Raw genomic sequence first — 19,324 nt, forward strand, 5'->3', positions numbered from 1 at the left:
GCAGAATGCGTTAATAGAGGAGGTTGCAAATTGTGGAAAGTTATGAGTCTGTGGTCATGAAGACTGCCCCATCATTTGGGTTTTTGTAGCAGTAATACCCAGTACCAATTGAACCGCAGAGTGAATTGAAATTTCCTTAAATTTTTTTTCTCTCTTTAAAACATTTTAAAAAATATTTAATTGACAAGTAAAGCTTGAACATATTCAGTATGTGCAACATGATGAATTGGTACATGTTTTATGATTACCACAGTTACATTAACAAACACATCCATCATCACTTGGGCTGTACATAATCTTCCCATCCTTATAATAAAAGTTTTTTTTTTTGTAAAATAATTGAGATAGGATCTTGCTATGTTGCTTGGGCTGATCTCGAACTCCTGGGCTCAAGCAGTCCTCCTGCTTCGGCCTCCCAGATTGCTGGGGTTACAGGTGTGAGCCCCAGTGCGTGGCCATTTTTATGATTTTGGAGCAAAGTGCTGTGAGTCTCTTTTCATATTCTTGCTAAAATAAAGCCACTAGTATGCCTGGAATGTAACCATAATTTTGGCCAGGGAAAAGGATATTTTAAGAGACCTAAGACAGGTAGGTAAAGTAGAAATGCATTTATTCAGTAGGTACAACAGCAATGTAAAGTTACTAAGTCGTAGTTAACAATATAAAACAATTAAAAAGTATTACTACAGAAATTATTATCTTTCTGTGAGGATATATTGCTATTATGGTATAAATGAACTGATGAATAGGCATTTTCCTAAGTTGATTTTAAAAATTGCATAACTGGCTTGTTTTGAGTTTCCTTTTTATGAAATACATGGGCTGTGAGCTGGGCGGCCGCTGTGGAGGCCTGATGCAATTGTGGGCGCTTCTGTTACAGTGCTAGACTATCATTCCCTTTCTTTGGGAGAGAGATGACTCTGCATGATAGCCACAACCTTTAGGGGAGCATTGATTTTAAAATCTAAATGAAATTGATTCTTTAATTATTACTCATAACAGCATTTCTCACTTTATAGTCTATGGAATTTCTGTAGGATGTTAATAGATGTCAAGAGAAAAGAAAGAGTTCTTTGGACAAGTAGATTGGGAAATGTTAAAATGTAATCATTTTCTCTATTAGAGGGTTTCTCAGATGTTTTAGTTTACATTTATGAATCTCCAAAGTTGAGGCAGAGAAGTAATTCATTCAATATACTGAATTTCCCCCAACTTCTGCCTCCTTTCCTTTTGGTGGAATGTCCTGGGATGTTAGTACTTCTTATAAAGCACTTTGGAAAAAGCTACTTACATGATTTTCCTTTGGCTGTGGAATTAATATAAGCAGAAGAGCTCCTTAGAAATACAGATGTAGAAATGTACCTGATTGTAAAATGTGAGAGCAGCTATTAAAAACTAAATCACAACTGAAGAAACATAAATATTAAGGTAGAAGACTAAATATCCAGCGAACCCCTCCTATTAAAGCATTTGAGATATTTTGGTTTCAAAGTTTTGAGACTTTCCAGATTGAATTTCTTTGTATAGTTTTCACTAGTAGTTTAAATACACTTATTTTTCTCCCTTATATGCTATACTACATTATTTTTTGTTTGGTTTTTGGAGACAGGGTCTCACTCTGTGACCCAGGCTAGAGTTCAGTGGCACAATCATAGTTCACTCCAGTCTCGACCTCTTGGGCTCAAACAGTCCTCCCACTTCAGTCTCCCAAGTAGCTAGGAGTATAGGCGTATGGCGCCACAGCCAGCTAATTTTTATTTTTTTATTTTGTAGATACAAGTTCTCCCTATGTTGCTTGGGGTGGTCTCAAACTCCTAGACTCAAGTGACCCTCCAGCCTTGGCCTTCCAAAGTTCTGGGATCATAGGCAGGAGCCACCGTACCAGACACTACACTATACTACCTTAGACTTTTCTAGATAGAGATATAACAGAGGTATTCTGAGTTTGGGTGACTGCTAAGATAGAGCCTAAATATTAGAAGAGTTTGGTTCCCCCCCCCCCCCCCCCCCCCCCCCCCGATTTTGAGTTCAAAGGACGGCCTTTTGGCCAAAGGGCCCTTTTTTTTTTTTTTTTTTTTTTTTTTGAGACGGAGTCTCGCTCTGTCGCCCAGGCTGGAGTGCAGTGGCTGGATCTCAGCTCACTGCAAGCTCTGCCTCCCGGGGCTAGTTTTTTGTATTTTAGTAGAGACGGGGTTTCACCGTGTTAGCCAGGATGGTCTCGATCTCCTGACCTCGTGATCCGCCCATCTCGGCCTCCCAAAGTGCTGGGATTACACGCTTGAGCCACCGCGCCCGGCCTCCCTTTTCTTTAAGTCGTCATAGAATAAATAAATATTTGAATGAATTGAGCGACTGGAGGGGTATACTTGTGAGTGAGCTAATTTATATCATGGACTATATGTATTTAATGGAAATAAGATACCTTTATATTTTATATGATCTACATTTAAATAGTCTTTATGATAAACATTTTACTTGTTTTTTAATTTATAGTATTTTATAGATTGGTCTTGTTAACATACATTTCACATTTATAACTGCTATAGCTTAACAAGATTAGGCTCACTATTCTGAGGTCTGATTGTGAGAAAAAATTAGAGAGTTTAAATCTAATGATTTTTTTTTGCATTTTTAGGCCCTTGATGAGCCTCCCTATTTGACAGTGGGCACTGATGTGAGTGCCAAATACAGAGGAGCCTTTTGTGAAGCCAAGATCAAGACAGCAAAAAGACTTGTCAAAGTCAAGGTACAGTATTTATAGATTTTATTTTATTTATTTATTTATTTATTTTTGAGGCGGAGTCTTGCTCTGTCGCCCAGACTGGAGTGCAGTGACCGGATCTCAGCTCACTGCAAGCTCCGCCTCCCGGGTTTACGCCATTCTCCTGCCTCAGCCTCCCGAGTAGCTGAGACTACAGGTGCCCGCCACCTCGCCCAGCTAGTTTTTGTATTTTTAGTAGAGACGGGGTTTCACCGTGTTAGCCAGGATGGTCTCGATCTCCTGACCTCATGATCCGCCCGTCTTGGCCTCCCAAAGTGCTGGGATTACAGGCTTGAGGCACCGCGCCCGGCCTAGATTTTATAAATTATATGTTCAGCATTTGATATTTAAACTTGGTGAGTGTATTTAAGAATTATTTTTCTGCAAAATGAGTTTCTAGGAGTGAAGGTTGTAAAAGTACCTCAAAACAAAGCATTTTTTTGTTATTTTAAAAGTATTATAATTGGAATGAAATTAGATTATCACAGTTGGTATTTTGAATGCCGTTTCACTATAGACATCTTATTGTTTGTATAGTGTTTTAGAGCTGGAAAAGAACTTAGAAGTCATCTAGTTTGTTTCATTTTATTACAAGAAAAATGAGGCTCAGAGAGGGTTACTGATTTCTCCAAGGCCATTATGCCAAATTCATGGCAGAATTGGAACTACCATAGTTCATCAGTTTTAAGGCATTCCCCCCCCTCTATTTCAGCCGTAAAATTGGAATGTGACTTGTAATTGATGGTGCCCTAGATAACAGTGAAATAAGGTACATCTAGTTGTTGAGTCCTTATGCTCTGCCTTTTTTGAAACATCTTTCTAAAGTACTTGAGTTTTGTCTTAATGTAGAAAAAGGAATGTGATTGCTTCCATTTTAATAAATTATCAGCCTTGAAAAATGCCAGACAAGTGAACTTGTATATAGACATTTATTCATTTGTCAATAATTTATTGAGTGACAAACCTTTTGCAGGGAACTTTTAGGTGGGAAGGAGGATGGGGATATTAGGATGAAACTGACCTGATCTGTCCTCAAGGAATTTATAATCTAGATTAGCAGATACTTTTTAAACCGTTGGTTTTTATTTCACCAATTACATAGGCTGTAGAGGTGTTGTACTTCTATGTAGGGTATCAGTCTCTTCTGGAGCTTTTACTGTGCCTGTATTCCTTATGTGTGGATGTGTTGAAAAAGCTACCTGGGTGATTCTAATTTGCACTCCTGGTTAGGAAACATTGTGATAAGGCCTTTAAATTAACTATAAACCAGTAGAGGGCTAGTCTTGGCCCCACCCTACCTTCAGTTTCCACATGCTTGGTGGTTGGTGCTTTTATGCTATGCATTTCCTGTTCTGGCTTCACACACTGGTATTCCCCGAGCACTGTTTTTGCCGGTACTATCCTGCAGATGAAGAGAAAGCCTTTTACCAATTTTTGTACTTTTTCAGGACCACTGGTAGCACATGTATCACCTTTGTGTGAAGTAGACAAAAGCCCTCCCTCCTGGTGGAAAGCCTCCTTAGCAGCGCTTGGCTTGCAGATAGCAAGTTTGTGCCAGCTGGAAAAGATACTCTTTTTGGACAGGAGCTGTGTCACTCCAGGACCCATGCTTTGGCCCACAAAGCAAAGGCTGAATTTAAGCCCCAACTTGCATCCTTAGCTGCACATTTCCTGTCTAATGAATGAACTAGGAAAATGAAATGTATCAGTCCTGCCGTTTCTTGCTGTAAAGGAAAGAAACAAAAGTCTTACTGGATTCTACTGCCTCTATTGATAGCACAGAGTACCTTGTGCCTTATAAGTAATGAATATCTAAAGCTTATTTTTAATTTTTTTGGCTGCCCTAAAAATTTGTTTCTGTAGAGGTAATGTCCATTAAAACACATACATAAGGAAAAAGAAATTGTTTTTAATTCAGTGATTTTGTCGGTAGATATTGGGATACATTTCTTAACATGTTTAATTTGTTTATGCTTCAAAGTTAATATATTTTTAACAAATTTGTTGATATGTTTTTACTACCTGTTTTCATTTATTGAACATTTACTATGTGCTAAGCTCTAGCTAAAGGTGAAACTCTAGTGTTAAGACCTAGTCCCCATCTGTAAGTAGCTTATAGTTTAAGTGAAGGGCACAGATACCTAAACACGTGATTTAAATAAAGTGTGATAATGCTTTTGTATGACACAGAAATGCCTGGGATGCTGTGCGTATAAGACATCTCCTTTCATAACTGGTTTGTGAGTGAGCCTGCCTGTTACCTAAAATAATTATCACATAAACCTGATAAAGACCCTGTTAATGATTCAATCCCTATAAAAAACTCTTAACCTTATAGGGAAAACAACTGTTTTCTATACTGAGTAGTGGAAGCCAACTAATTAAATATTTAAATTTGGACTCATTATTTTAACTTAATCTTTTCACATCTGGCTTCCCGTTCTCTGATTTCTGTAATGATGTAGAGTACAGTAAAGTTCTGGAACTAGACTTTAAATATAGCTCCACCATGTCTGGTTTGGTGATCTTGGACCAGGTACTTACACTTTCTGGTTTTTTTTTTCGTTGTTGTTGTTGTTTGTTCTGTTTTTGAAATGGAGTCTCGCTCTGTCCCCCAGGCTGGAGTGCAGTGACGCAGTCTAGGCTCACTGCAACCTCCACCTTCCTGGTTCAAGCGATTCTCCTGCGTCAGCCTCCAGAGTAGCTGGGATTAACAGGCGTGTGCCACCATGCCTGGCTAATATTTGTATTTTTAGTAGATACGGGGATTCACCATATTAGCCAGGCTGCTCCCATCTCCTGATCTCAGGTTATCCACCTGCCTCAGCCTCCCAAAGGGCTGGGATTACAGGGATGAGCCACCACACCTGGCCTGTTTCTCAGTTTTCTTATCAACAAAATGGGAACAATCATACCTTCCTATAGGGTTGTCGTGGAGATTAAATGTTTGGTACTAGAGACTGATGCTCAGATCTCAGTAAGTGTTTGCTGCTACTGTTTATTATTAAGGTAGGCCTTCACAAAATGATATAATACGTAATAGCCTAAAATCCCCACATCTTTCTTTCTCATTTCTTAGGGAAAGCAATTTTACAACTAAATTAATAACTGATAGTATTGAAATAAAGAATGATATGTGGGAGCGGGCGTGGTGGCTCACACCTGTAATCCCAGCACTCTGGTAGGTCGAGGCAGGTGGATCACTTGAGTTTAGGAGTTTGAGACCAGCCTGGCCAACGTGGTGATACCCTGTCTCTATTAAAAACACAAAAATTAGTCGGCCTGGTGGTAGGTGCCTGTAATCCTAGCTACTTGAAAGGTTGAGGCAGGAGAATCACTTGAACCCTGAGGTGGAGGTTGCAGTGAGCCAAGATTGTGCTATGGCATTCCAACCTGAGCGACAGAGTGAGATTGTGTATCAAAAATAGAAAAAAGTTGGGAAAAAAAAAAAAAAGAATGACGTGGAACATCTAATAATTTAGATGTGCTATCATTGATTACTTTTATTTTTGAAAACTGAGATATGATCTGGACAGTTGTTTGTAAATAATTTTTTGTTTTAGTTAATCTGCTTAGGAATTGGGATGTTGTATAAACTAGGCAGCTATTATTTTATGTTTCTTTTAATACAAATAATAATTGGTGCATTGATGAGCTTGTGTTGCTTGGTTTATTTTTAGTGGCTAATTAAACTTATAATCTCTAGGTGACATTTAGACATGATTCTTCAACAGTGGAAGTTCAGGATGACCACATAAAGGGCCCACTAAAGGTAATTCATGTATTCATTGTTAATTCTAATGATTGGGAAAAAATAATTATACTTGGTAATTTTCTTTTAATTCATTGGCCATTTCGTTATTGATTTGATAAACTCAGTATGTAATTTTCTCTAAAAAGACTAATAGAAAAAATAGACTTAATCTCAGCGACTAAGGAGGCTGAGGCGGGAGGATAGCTTGAGGCCAGGAGTTCAAGGTTGCAATAAGTTATGATTGTGCACACTGCACTTGGGGACAGCATGAGATGCTGCCTCTTACAAAAAAGATTTAATATTAAATAATACTTGATATGGTAGTAAAACCAAACAGTTTATTCAGAAATAAAATGAGCATCAAAGAAGCATTGACTACATTTATTTAATCTGCCATATTTCCTTTACTAAAATGATGGATTTTCCAAAATTAATAGATGATGAACTAGGGATTAGTGATGTCAGTTCGACGATAATCTGAAAAGTGAGAAAGTTAGAAAACCAAAAATCAGAGTTCTTACTTCTTTGGAGCCACTACTGGCAAATGGAATCTTTTAAGGGTCATCAGCCTTCATACTAACAGCTGGAGAGTTTTATTTCTTTGCATTCATTTTTCCTCATTGGCAAGTGAAATAAATGCTGTTTTACTTTTTGCCATTGAGCAAGCTAAAAGAGAATGTGTGGGTAAACCACTGTGTGCTCTTTGGCTGGTTTAGGGCCAAAAGGAAACCCCAGAGCAATTTTTAAATTTAAACCTCCTTCCTGAGGTTCCTTGAAAGAAGTGTGGAAATACGGGGTAAGGACAGTCAGTTTCACAGATGGTGGTACTCACAGTGTAATCTCCCGACCCTGGGGGTTCCCAGGACTCTTTTAGGGGGTTGTAAAGGTAAAACTTTATAATAGTACTTAGGAATTATTTACCTTTGTTACTATGTTAACATTTTCACTGATGGCACAAAAATATTGGTGGGTAAAACTGCTGGCCATTTTTTTTTTTTTTTTTTTTTTTTTTGAGGCCGAGTCTCGCTCTGTCACCTAGGCTGGAGTGCAGTGGCATGATCTCGGCTCGCTGCAACCTCCACCTCCCAGGTTTAAGCAGTTCTCCTTACTCAGCCTCCTGGGTAGTTGGAATTACAGGCACCTGCCACCACGTCTGCCCAATTTTTGTATTTTTGGTAAAGACGGGGTTTCACCATGTTGGCCAGGCTGGTCTTTAACTCCTGACCTCAAGTGATCCACCCGCCTCAGCCCTCCAAAGTGCTGGAATTACAGGCGTGAGCCACTGCGCTCACGCCAACTGCTGGCACTTTTAAATGAAGTCAGTAATCATTTTATTCTTCACCATCATGCACTCAATTGAAAGAAAAACCCAGGTTTTGGTTTGTTCATTTACCTTTTAAAAGTTTTTCTAACATGTTAAAAATACTTTAGGTAGGAGCTATTGTGGAAGTGAAGAATCTTGATGGTGCGTATCAGGAAGCTGTTATCAATAAACTAACAGATGCGAGTTGGTACACTGTAGGTAAGAAAATAAATTTTCTTTTAAAAATGTATTTTTAGTTACATAAAGAAAACTTAATACGAATAAAATGGAATTTCCTGGATTCACTTCTTAATACCCTAGATACTATTACTGTTACTGGATTTTGTCTTTCCACATCTTTTAAAAATTTATTTCCAAAGTATATGTATGTGTATATAACAAAAATTGAAATTATTTAATGTATATATTATGCAGTTGGAATTCTAGCTTTTTTTTACTTCAAAGTGTATCTTAGAGAAATTTCTTTTTTTCCCCATCTTACCTATTTTTAAGTTTATAGTTCAGTAATGTTAAGGATATTCATGTTGTTTTATAACAGAAATTTCTTTTAACTGTGTGTATATAGGTGGCTCCCAGCAGGAAACAAAGTAGTAGTATATTTTATAATAGTTGATATGCTAGTTTATTTTTTCTTACTGATGAGGTTGCCAGTTTTCTTACTGTTAAAATGAATGCTGGATTGAATGTTTTTTATACCTAATTAGGTACTTAATTAGGATACCTGTTGTATCCTAATACTTCTTTAGTGTACATACTAAGAAATAGAGGTTTCAGAAAAATATATTCTAAAAACTTCATTAGTTAATGAAAACCGCCTTCCTAAAAGATACTGTTTTCTCAGTCCTTGTCAGATTTTATGTCATTTAAAAAATTTTTTTGCTAATTTGGACATAAAGTAATATCTCAATCTTGTTTCAATATGCTCTTCCCATGATTACTAGTGAGATTGAACATCTTTTCATATGTTTATTGAAAGGAACATAATTTCATTTGTGTTTTCTCTGTTTTGAGTTGCTGGCTCTTCTTTCCCTTTTTCTCTTGAGATGATTTATCTTTTTATTATTTTTAGGACATGTGTTCTTTATATATTTTGGATATTAACTGTTTACTACTTCAGTTACACATACGTTTCTCCTGTTGCTTTATTCTTGTCTCTGCTTTTAATTTTCATGTAGTTAGTTTTTGTATGGTCACCTTTTATTTTGTAATTTTCGTTTTGAATCTTAAGAAAGCCTTTCATCAGTGTTATAAATCTATTTTCTAATGTATTCTTCTAATTTTTTTACTTTTAATTTATTTTTATTTTTGTTCTACAAATAGATTTTTATTTCACCTAGAGTAGTATGTATTTTTTCCAGTGTTCTAAAATAGTGATTAAAAACTATTTGTCCTAGATTGATAGCCATTTATTCCAGTATTATTTATTAAAGGTAACAATTCCTACCATTCAGTGACCTCAGAGATGACAGTAAAGACCTAGTAATATGTTTGGTGATTTCAGAGTTTGATAGAACTTTCAGATAGAATAGGTGAGTTTTGTTTTTATTTTTTTGGTGTGAGAATAAAACCTGGTGAAAATAGAGGGAAAATTATTTGATTTTGAGGCATAGGAAATATTTGACTTTATGTAAGTGAGAAGACTGTGAGCAATTCTCTGTAGTAAGTATAGATGGTGATTGGTTGTAATAGTCTACTAAATGTGACACTTATGTTGTGTATTTTAGTTAACATCATTTTAAGATGTACTGAAAATTATTTATCCAGTCTCACATAATGTAAGTTGTTATGTAACATACAAGAATCTAATTTTAGTTCAGCCAGTGAGGAAAGGGCATTGCCTTTCTTTTAACCATTAATCATTTTTCAATAAATGTGAGATCCTGTTGAGCATCAGAAAAAGAAAAGGAAAGAAGAGAATCTAATTTTAGTAAGATAGGCAGAAACTGTAATTTCTAAAATCGAGATCTGGTAACATTATTTAAAAAAGAGTTACTGTCTTCCCATGATTTCTAAGGAATGTAGCATATCCCCAAATGATTTATGTATATCACAAATTTATTCATATAATACAAAAATAGTCATACATTCCATATCTGTTAACTTATGGTGGTTTTGCTGGGGTGTTTTAAGTACTTTATTTTTATTAAAATTTTTCCCCTATGTTACTGAGATATAATTGACAAAATCATGTAAATGTATATGTAACATGATGATCTGATATGCAAATATATTGTGAAATAATTACTGCAACCAAGTTGCTTAACACTTCCATCACCTTTTCGTAGACATTTTAGTATTTTAAGTCAGTAGTTTTCAACTGGGATGAATTTACCCCCCCGGGGAACATTTGGCAATGCCTGGAAACATTTTAGATTGTCGCAGCTGGTAAGGGGGTGCTACTGGCATCTAGTGGGTAGAGGCCAGGAGTGCTGCTCAATATCCTGCAGTGCACAGGACAAGCCTACCACAACAGAGAATTTTCTGGTGCGGTATGTCACTAGTGACAGTGCTAAGCGCGAGAAACCTTACCTTAAATAATGAAAATACAGTTAGTTTTTTGAAGGGGCAGTCTGACTGCATAAATTTGTAATCTTTCTTAGGTAAATCTGTCAGTAGGAAAACCTGGCTTTTCTTTACCATTTTGAGAAGAGTTAATTAGCATTTAAATGGTTTCCTCTTGAAATACCAACTTCTTATTTTTATTTGGTATGTCCTGTTTTAGACAAGATGTTTTAATTTCATATATGTTGTTTCCGTTTCACTAGAAATTGGATAAGTTACTTTAATAACTATATTTGAAGTTACTAGAAAACATAAAATGTGAATTGAATTCCAAATATAGTCTTAAATAGTATATCTATTTGCACTCAGAAAATTGTAATACATATCATCTCTTTGATCTTTGAAAAAATCCTTCAGTAGCTTCCATTTTTACTCCCTCTCATAGTTTTCGATGATGGAGATGAGAAGACACTGAGACGATCTTCACTGTGCCTGAAAGGAGAGAGGCATTTTGCTGAAAGTGAAGTAAGTCATCATTTAACAAATGAACATGTCTTAATATTTTTTATTGGGAGGAATAAATTTTTGTTTTCTCAACTCAGTCAACGTACTTCCTAATCAGGAAAGTTCATTAATACACAGTACCATTATGATGTCATCTGTGAAACCTGTTTAAGGTCCTGTGTTTGAGCACTAGGTTCTGTCTTCTTTTTTGTCTATGTAAAGTGTTTTAGTATTTGTCCACAGTTAAAATACAATGGGCTTTAATTATTATCTTTAGGCAGTTTTTAAATAGATTTAAAATTTGTAGATAACTAGAAAGCAGATTTCTGATTTGTAATCTACTTGATCGTTGTCATAAAGGAAGTATTGATACAACAGTCTTTAACTACCGCTACTGCTATTAACTGATATTATTATACCCTCTCCTCTTGCCTGACTGCCCTTCCTAAAATTGTCCCTTCCATTCCCTATCATCCTTTTAGATTGATTTAGCTCTTATTCCCTAACATTGAAATATGAGTACATAATTATTTATTGTCTGCCTTCCTCACTAGAATGTGTCACAGGGGCAGGGACTTTGTATATCTTCTTTAGGGCTTTGTTCCTAGTTGCTGTAACAGTGCGTGACACCGAGTATGAACTTCATAAGTGTTAGTTGGATGAATAGATGAGGTGCTTATAATTGCCAGGGACTTTGCTAAGTGCTTTACATACATTATTGTATTTGCAACATTATGAGGTAGATACTATTATTATCCCCAGCTTTCAGATGAATAAATGGATAGCTAGAGCTGTTTTTCTAACCAGCACTTGCTAGCACCAAAGCCATATCCTTAAATTGAAAGATGTTAGTAAGAACGGAGGGTTCACAAAGTTTTGTAACTAACTCGCTTGCAATTCAGAATTTAAAAGATAGACGTTACTCTAAATGGTGTCATGTTATTTAATCCAGTCTACAGATATTCATTGATGCACAGTGTGGCCAGGCTATTTCTTTTTTCCAGTCACTATTTGGAATAGTGTTTCTTTGGGGAAATTTTAATATTACTTATTAACCTATTAGACTTTATGTTTTTGTTTTGAAAAATTTTTGCTTCTCTTAATGATTGAATTCCCACTTAAATTTAGAATTTGGGACAGGTTCTCTGTTTTATAATTCCAGCCTATCCCTTTAGTCTCATATTCAACCACTTCCCTGTACTTCTGCCTTATTAGACTGCTTGGTATCTTCAGGCTATGGTCCATACTTTATTGACTCCTTTCCTCTTGTTGGAATCTCACTTATGTTGAAGGCCATTATAAATGCTTCCTCCTCCATGATGTCTTTTGTGAGCTCTCTACCCAAATTGGATCTCTTTATCCTTTGGTCCTTTTGCACTTCTCTTGCTTATTCTTGTTTTAGGGTCTTTTTTTTTTTTTTTAACTTTTCTCATTTTCGCTGTAAGATTTTAAGCTGTTTTAGGGGAATATCCTTTTTTTCCTCACTTGATAGGCCCCCCTTTTCCTAGCAATTTCTACACAAAAGCCTTCAATAGGTATGTGTGGAATAAACTGAAGGTTAACATATAGTAAATACAGACAGCTTTGGGGCAAGTATAGTGATAAAGTACAGAATTCTCCCTGAGTTTGTGGAATTATTTTAATTTCCTTTATAGTCAGTGAATATGAGGACTTGAAGACGTGGTTTTTCTCCTGTTAAGTGAAGGTCCGCATTTTATTTTTTTAGTCTAGAGAAACAGCCAAAATACTACTTTTTTTTAACCAGGAGAATTTTGAGTTGGAATGGTTCATAAGACAGTTGTAGGTTAAATGCTGAAGGTAATATGAACAAGTGGCTGTGTATCCTTCATCTCTTCAAGGAGATTCAGTTTTAGTGTGTGTCTGTACAGGTGTGTACTTTTAATTTTTGTTTTGCTAGAAGGAAATTAGAATACTGGTGTGTGAATCTTTAACTCCCCTCTGATGTGCCAGGAGCTGTGTAGTGCTAGGTACCGGGACAAGGGGTAAGCCAAGTCATGTAAACATGGAACTTATCCTTGGATACTTACCGTCTGTTGGAGGAGAAAAAGCATTAATCAAACAATCAAACATTTTAAAATTTAAGTGTAGCAAGCCCTATGAAGATGTGGTCCAGAGTGCACCTCAATAGGGGAATTTAATCTACCATCTGTATGTTCTTTTCTCTTTATTTGGTATTTTTCTTATTGTCTTAAAAGTTTTAATGTTTTTGAAAGACCATTCAGAGTATTAGTAGTAGTAGTCATAACGTTGTCCTTTAAGAGGAAAGCCACTTCATACTGGCAGTATTTTGGGTCACTAATCCCGTTTAATAAACTACTGAAATTAATCCCATTTCATAAACACTGAAATTCAAGATTCATGGAAAGAGATCATAGTTGCACTTCAGTCAGTTTATTTTTTAAATTATTTTATTTTATTTTGTTTTATTTTATTTTTTGAGACGGCATCTCACTCTGTTGCCCAGGCTGGAGTGCGGTGCCGCCATCTCACAGCTCACCGCAAGCTCCGCCTCCCGGGTTCACGCCATTCTCCTGCCTCAGCCTCCTGAGTAGCTGGGACTACAGGCGCCCGCCACCTCGCCCAGCTAGTTTTTTGTATTTTTAGTAGAGACGGGGTTTCACCGTGTTAGCCAGGATGGTCTCGATCTCCTGACCTCGTGATGGGCTCGTCTCGGCCTCCCAAAGTGCTGGGATTACAGGCTTGAGCCACCGCGCCCGGCCTCAGTGAGTTTAAATTCCAACACTGAAGCCACTGGTTTTAGCCATAACCAGCTTAGTGAGTGTGTTACCTGCTGCTTAACATCTGTAGGACAGTTTAGGTATTTCTAAAGACCATTCATACTTTGAGTTTTATACAAAAGTGGATTCATCATTTGGTTTTTTTTTTTGGAGACAGTCTTGTTCTGTCACCCATACTGGAGTACAGTGGCTGGCATGCTCTTGGCTTACTGTAACCTCTGCCTCCCAGGTTCAAGCGATTCTCATGCCTCAGCCTCTTGAGCATCTGGGACTACAAGCATGCACAAGCACGCCTGACTAAATTTTGTGTTTTTAGTAGAGATGGGGTTTTGCCATGTCGGCCGGGCTGGTCTTGAACTCCTAGCCTCAAGTGATCCTCCTACCTTGGCCTCCCAGAGTGCTGGGATTACAGGCATGAGCCACCACGCCTGGCCAATTATCTGGTATTCTTTCTTTGTATTTACTACGTGCAATTGAAAACTCTAGAGAAGTTTAGGTAAAATCCCAGTTCCATATTTTCTGCAGCCCATTTTAGGTAATAGGGCCATAGACTTTTTCCCTCTAGGCCTACATAGTTTTCTATGTGCCTTTAATACAGCTTTCAGGAGCCTCTGGTTTTTGCTCTTGGGTATAAGATTGGACAAATTCTACCCTCCCCCCAGGTCTTTTCAGTCCCTTGAAATAAACATTCCCCTGCTTTCCTGGACATTGAGGCAGGGACAGAGATACTGCTTCTTATGTTTCTTCTTGTTACGTACTAGGGAGAGACTGTGGTCTCTTACTTGAAAATTACTATGTGTGATTCTTAAACAACTCTTTAGAAATTTTCTTTCCTGTAGCAAGTGAAATGACTAACAGATACTTAAAATAGAAACCAAAGTGTGTAATATAAATCTCTCTCTTTTTTCTGCTTTCAAGAGAGCAACCATAATTTTTTGTGGGGACAGCATACATTTAATCCATCTGTTTGCCTGGCAGAAAGTGAATCCAGATTAATTTGTTTTCCCTGTTTACCAAATATAGTCATTTAGTAATACTCTATAGTGATACAGTATTACCAAAATAGTATTTCAGATTACATAGAAAGTTTCACCATAGGAATTAATGACAGGCAACATCTAGATTTTCTGGGCCGGGTGTGGTGGCTTATGCCTGTAATCCCAGATGTTTGGGAGGCAGAGTTGGGCAGATGGCTTGAGCCCAGGAGTTTGAGACCAGCCTGGACAACATGGCAAAAGCCCATCTCTACAAAAAAATACAAAAATTAGCTGGGTGTGGTAGTGCACACCTGTGGTCCCAGCTACTTGGGAGGCTGAGGTGGAAGGATCGCTTGAGCCCAGGAGGTTGAGGCTGCAGTGAGCAGTGATTACGCCACTGCACTCCAGTCTGAATGGTAGAGTGACACTCTGTTTCAATAAAAAGAGTTTCTGCTTGGTATATATTGAGTTTAGGACAACTTTTGCCTCCAAATAATTTTTTTTTTGTTTTTTTTTTGAGATGGAATTTTGCTCTTGTTGCCCAGGCTGGAGTGCAATGGTACAATCTTGGCTCACCGCAACCTCTGCCTCCCAGGTTCAAGCAATTCTCCTGCCTCAGCCTCCCGAGTAGCTGGGATTACAGGCACCTGCCATCACGCCAGGCTAATTTTGTATTTTTAGTAGAGATGGAGTTTCTCCATGTTGGTCAGGCTGGTCTCCAATTCTCCATCTCAGGTGATCCGCCTGCCTCGGCCTCCCAGAGTTCTGGGATTATAGGTGTGAGCCACCATGCCCAGCCCAAATAATATTTTTTAAATGCCTGATTTAAGGTTTATAAGGACAGGATTAGGTTCTGTACAAACTAAATTTAAAAGATTAGATTTTTTGCCTGATGAGGATTATGAAAGTTATGGTTTTTGTCAGTCTTTTGAAGGAATCAATCTTTAGTTAATCTTTTATGGCTAGTACCTTTTTTCTTGATCATATTGTTGGTTGTTAGATATATACATCTATGTACCTTAAACACATTTACATATGTTCTAATGAATTATGTAAAAAAGATTGTTAATATGGTTCATCTTTTCACAGTTTAGTTCATTGTAGTTATAACAAAATTGTCTAAATTGTTTATGTATTTATGTATATATTTATTTATTTATTATTTTTTTTTTTGAGATGGAGTCTCGCTCTGTTGCCCCAGGCTGGAGTGCAGTGGCGTGATCTTGGCTCACTGCAGCCTCTGCCTCCCAGGCTCACGCCATTCTGCTGCCTCAGCCTCCCGAGCAACTGGGACTACAGGTGTCCGCCACCACACCTGGCTAATTTTTTTGTCTTTTTAGTAGAGACAGGGTTTCACCGTGTTGGCCAGGATGGTCTCAATTTCCTGACCTCGTGATCTGCCTGCTTCGGCCTCCCAAAGTGTTGGGATTACAGGCGTGAGCCACTGCTCCTGGCCTAAATATTTCTTTTTACATATTACATTAGTTAGTTTAGATGCCTGCTCTTTAATTCTAAGTTGATGGACACTCTTTCTTACACCACCCTGGTTTGTAACTTTAAGAAGTCTCTTTGTCTTAAATAGTTCCTCACTTTTTTTTCATCTGGGCAGTTTTCCTGGGAATCTCTAGTTGCTCTGATGTTTGTGAAATCATTTATAACAGGAAAGATTCTTCTTAGGATGAGGAAAGAAATAGAAACTGTGGAAAATCTTAAGAAAACGTAGGAAAGGAAAAAATTCGAATGTAGAAATAAAATGTAATTTAAAAATTAAGTAAAATTAATGTTACATTTTATTAAAAAAGTTTATTGCAGAAAATGTTTGCAGAGTAGTAATATAACTTACTCTGAGGCTTTTTGTTCATGCAATCGATGCTTTATCTTCATAATTAATTTTATTTTACTTATTAATAATTTTATTTTATGGATTATGATTCCCTATGTACAAATTAATATTGGAGCTGCAGTTGGCCCTAACCTTACAAATAGATTTCTTAATTCTCACATCTGTCTTTCCACTGAGCTGTGTTTCTTTTGTATTTTAATCATTCTTAGATACGTATCAACTTTCACATAGGTAATGAATCATCTAGAGAGAGCAGCCAAATTTCTCTTCACTTTTTTTTTTCCAGTAATGAGCTCATTCATCTTTATTCTAATATCTTTGAAACTAGAATTTTCTATCTTTAGGAAAGCTGTGTTTTAGCTTCCCTGGGGGGAGAGGTTAATTTCAAAATCTGAGCATATTCTTAAATTGATTTGATTTAAAGCAAAGAAGGCACTTGCAAAGTGGTAATTTTTTGATGGGTTTATGTTCTTACCCACAGACATTAGACCAGCTCCCACTCACCAACCCTGAGCATTTTGGCACTCCAGTCATAGGAAAGAAAACAAATAGAGGAAGAAGATCTAATCATATGTAAGTCCATTTTCATAACTGTTAGTTGAACCTGAATTCATTTCTCCTTCTAGTATTGTTTATAGTTATTTTAAAATTGTAATTTGCAAAATGCTAACCAAATCTAATAGTAATTTCAGATCTAATAGTAATTTCAGACTCCTCAGCATGGGTGATTGAGGTTCTCCATGCTTAGCTAACCTTACTTAACAGCTGTATCTGCCTTCAGTTTCTCACTGCATGTTATCTTGATGCTGTAGTCAAAATGAAACCAGTCAATAATTCCTGAATACATCGCTTGTTTTCTAATATCATGCTTTTATTCATGCTATTATTTTTGGTCTCCATGCCTCCCTTCCCCATAACTGTCTCGTCCATGCCTTAATTCTCAACAAAAATGCTTAAACCTTTATATGAACCATTTTGTGTCTCCCCACACTTTCCTTGAAACCATACATGTTTCTCCCCCCTCTAAACCCAATTCTCTGGCGTAGTATGAACTGTGGAGCCAGTTGGTCTGGGTTTGAATCCTGGCTCTGCCACTTACTTGCTGTGTGATCTTGGGATGTTTACTTAATCTTTTCATACCTCAATTCTTATCTATAAAATTGGGATAGTAATATTACCTATCTCTTAGTGTTGTTGTGAAAATTAAGTGAATTCATATCCTTAAAGTGTTTATAGAGTAAATGTTATGTAAATACTAGATAATCAACATCATATATTGACATGAAAAATTTCATGGTGCAATACCAGTATGTAACATAATTTCATTTATATATGAAAATGTGTTTACATGTAAATATAAAAATTCTGCTTCCTGGTGTTTATGTCTGACAAGTAGGACTGGTTCTTGCTGCATTATTCGAACTTAAAAAAATTTCTACATTGTTAGATATAATATAGGAAAAATAGTCTCTTGTCAATAAGTTTTTTTAATTTTGAAAAGATTACATCTAGTATTTAGACATAGTTTTAAGATTTTACACACATCATCCTAAAGTGGAAACATAAGTTTAAAAATGAATTTATTGTGCAATATTACATAATATTGACCTGCAGATATGACCAAAAATTATGATCTGTTAAAAAGCCAGTTAGTTTTTATTTCCTCTTCTATCGTTCCCCAACTGTTAGATGTTTCTTAGTTGAGGTGTCTGTTTTGTGAATATGAGAACAAAGCATGCATTTGTTACTGAATAAGTTGATCTTTGCTTTCTAAAGACTCCAGCAAACATTCTAAGTTAGTGATTTTCCTGTTGAGAATCTCTATGTGTAATGAGAGATTTGCTGTGGAGATTGTGTTATACATGTGCAAAGTATGAATGCAGACCAAAGGTTGAGAATTACTAGTGTAGGAATGAAGACCTGCTCCGTCTGTAATCTTGTTTTGCTTGCTCTTCCTTCCCCCTCTCTACCATGGTCAGTCATTCCCACTGCCAAGGAACCTGATAATGTTATTCTTGCTTGGCGTTTTAAGCCTTGGTGTGTAAGCATTACAGGCAAGTACTACAGTTCGAAATGCCCATCTCCTTAATTACATTTCCTTAAAGTTCTTTCTCTCCTTTCTTCAGAGTGATTTTCTGAAACAAAGTCTTAAACCTGAATCTTAAGGGCATTCATCTGACCTTCATTTCCTCTTCCATTACTCCATTGAAAAAAGTCTTTGCTGTGGTCTCAGATTGCCATTTAAAATGTATTTTTGTACAAAAATATATAAAGTTATCTCTTCTTAGGATTCCCAGGACTTCGTTGTTGGAGTGATGTATCACCAAATTTGTTTTCTTTTAGCAGCTGTTATTCCGTGTCTCAATTAATCTACCCCTAGTTATTCTAAAATTGATTACTTTTAACATCTTCCATTAAATTGAGTTTCAGTATATTCTACCTTTAATCCTAGTAAGTTCAAGTATTTTCTTTTTTTAATGATTATCATTCTCTAGCTTATTTTTTTAAAGCAAGTTATTGATTCTTTTAATCAATGTATTACTGGATTGAATTTTCTTCTTATAATTTACCCATTGTTTGCAGCGGTTGTGTTTAAGTCATCCAGAAGAATAGAATACCTGGAATTATGGAAATATTTGTTTGTCCCTCTCCTCTTGAAGTTGTTTTCCAATAATCTGGCAGAAGTTTATGTGCAACTGCTACAATAGGAAAGCAGTCTATTTGCTATTATTTTTTCTTCCTTCAGAAAAAAGATAAAGCATAAGGTTTACAATGAATCTTGTTAATAACGGATTATTTATGAGTATAGATTTTACCCAGTAACAGTGCTAAGATTTACCCAATACCTGGTTTATACTTGCTATTTAAATACAGGCCTGCAGATCTGAACACATTTAAAT

The 19,324-nt window shown here is 36.5% G+C and overlaps 1 protein-coding gene across 4 annotated transcripts in view; it reads left to right on the top strand.

Moving 5' to 3' along the window:
• Positions 1-19,324, top strand: part of ARID4B (AT-rich interaction domain 4B) — a 166,550-nt gene that overhangs the window by 65,839 nt on the left and 81,387 nt on the right. For all 4 annotated transcript variants that reach the window (XR_003309615.2, XM_026455103.1, XM_026455104.1 and 1 more), the window contains exons 3-7: positions 2,636-2,746; positions 6,468-6,533; positions 7,947-8,037; positions 10,787-10,866; positions 16,906-16,997. Coding sequence is in view for 3 of the 4 variants with exons in the window: in XM_026455103.1 (XP_026310888.1) it covers positions 2,636-2,746; positions 6,468-6,533; positions 7,947-8,037; positions 10,787-10,866; positions 16,906-16,997 (440 nt within the window). In the remaining variant the exon portion in view is untranslated. The remainder of the gene's footprint in view (positions 1-2,635; positions 2,747-6,467; positions 6,534-7,946; positions 8,038-10,786; positions 10,867-16,905; positions 16,998-19,324) is intronic.

The sequence above is a fragment of the Piliocolobus tephrosceles genome, chromosome 1, assembly GCF_002776525.5.
Source record: "Piliocolobus tephrosceles isolate RC106 chromosome 1, ASM277652v3, whole genome shotgun sequence".
Lineage (NCBI taxonomy): Eukaryota > Metazoa > Chordata > Mammalia > Primates > Cercopithecidae > Piliocolobus > Piliocolobus tephrosceles.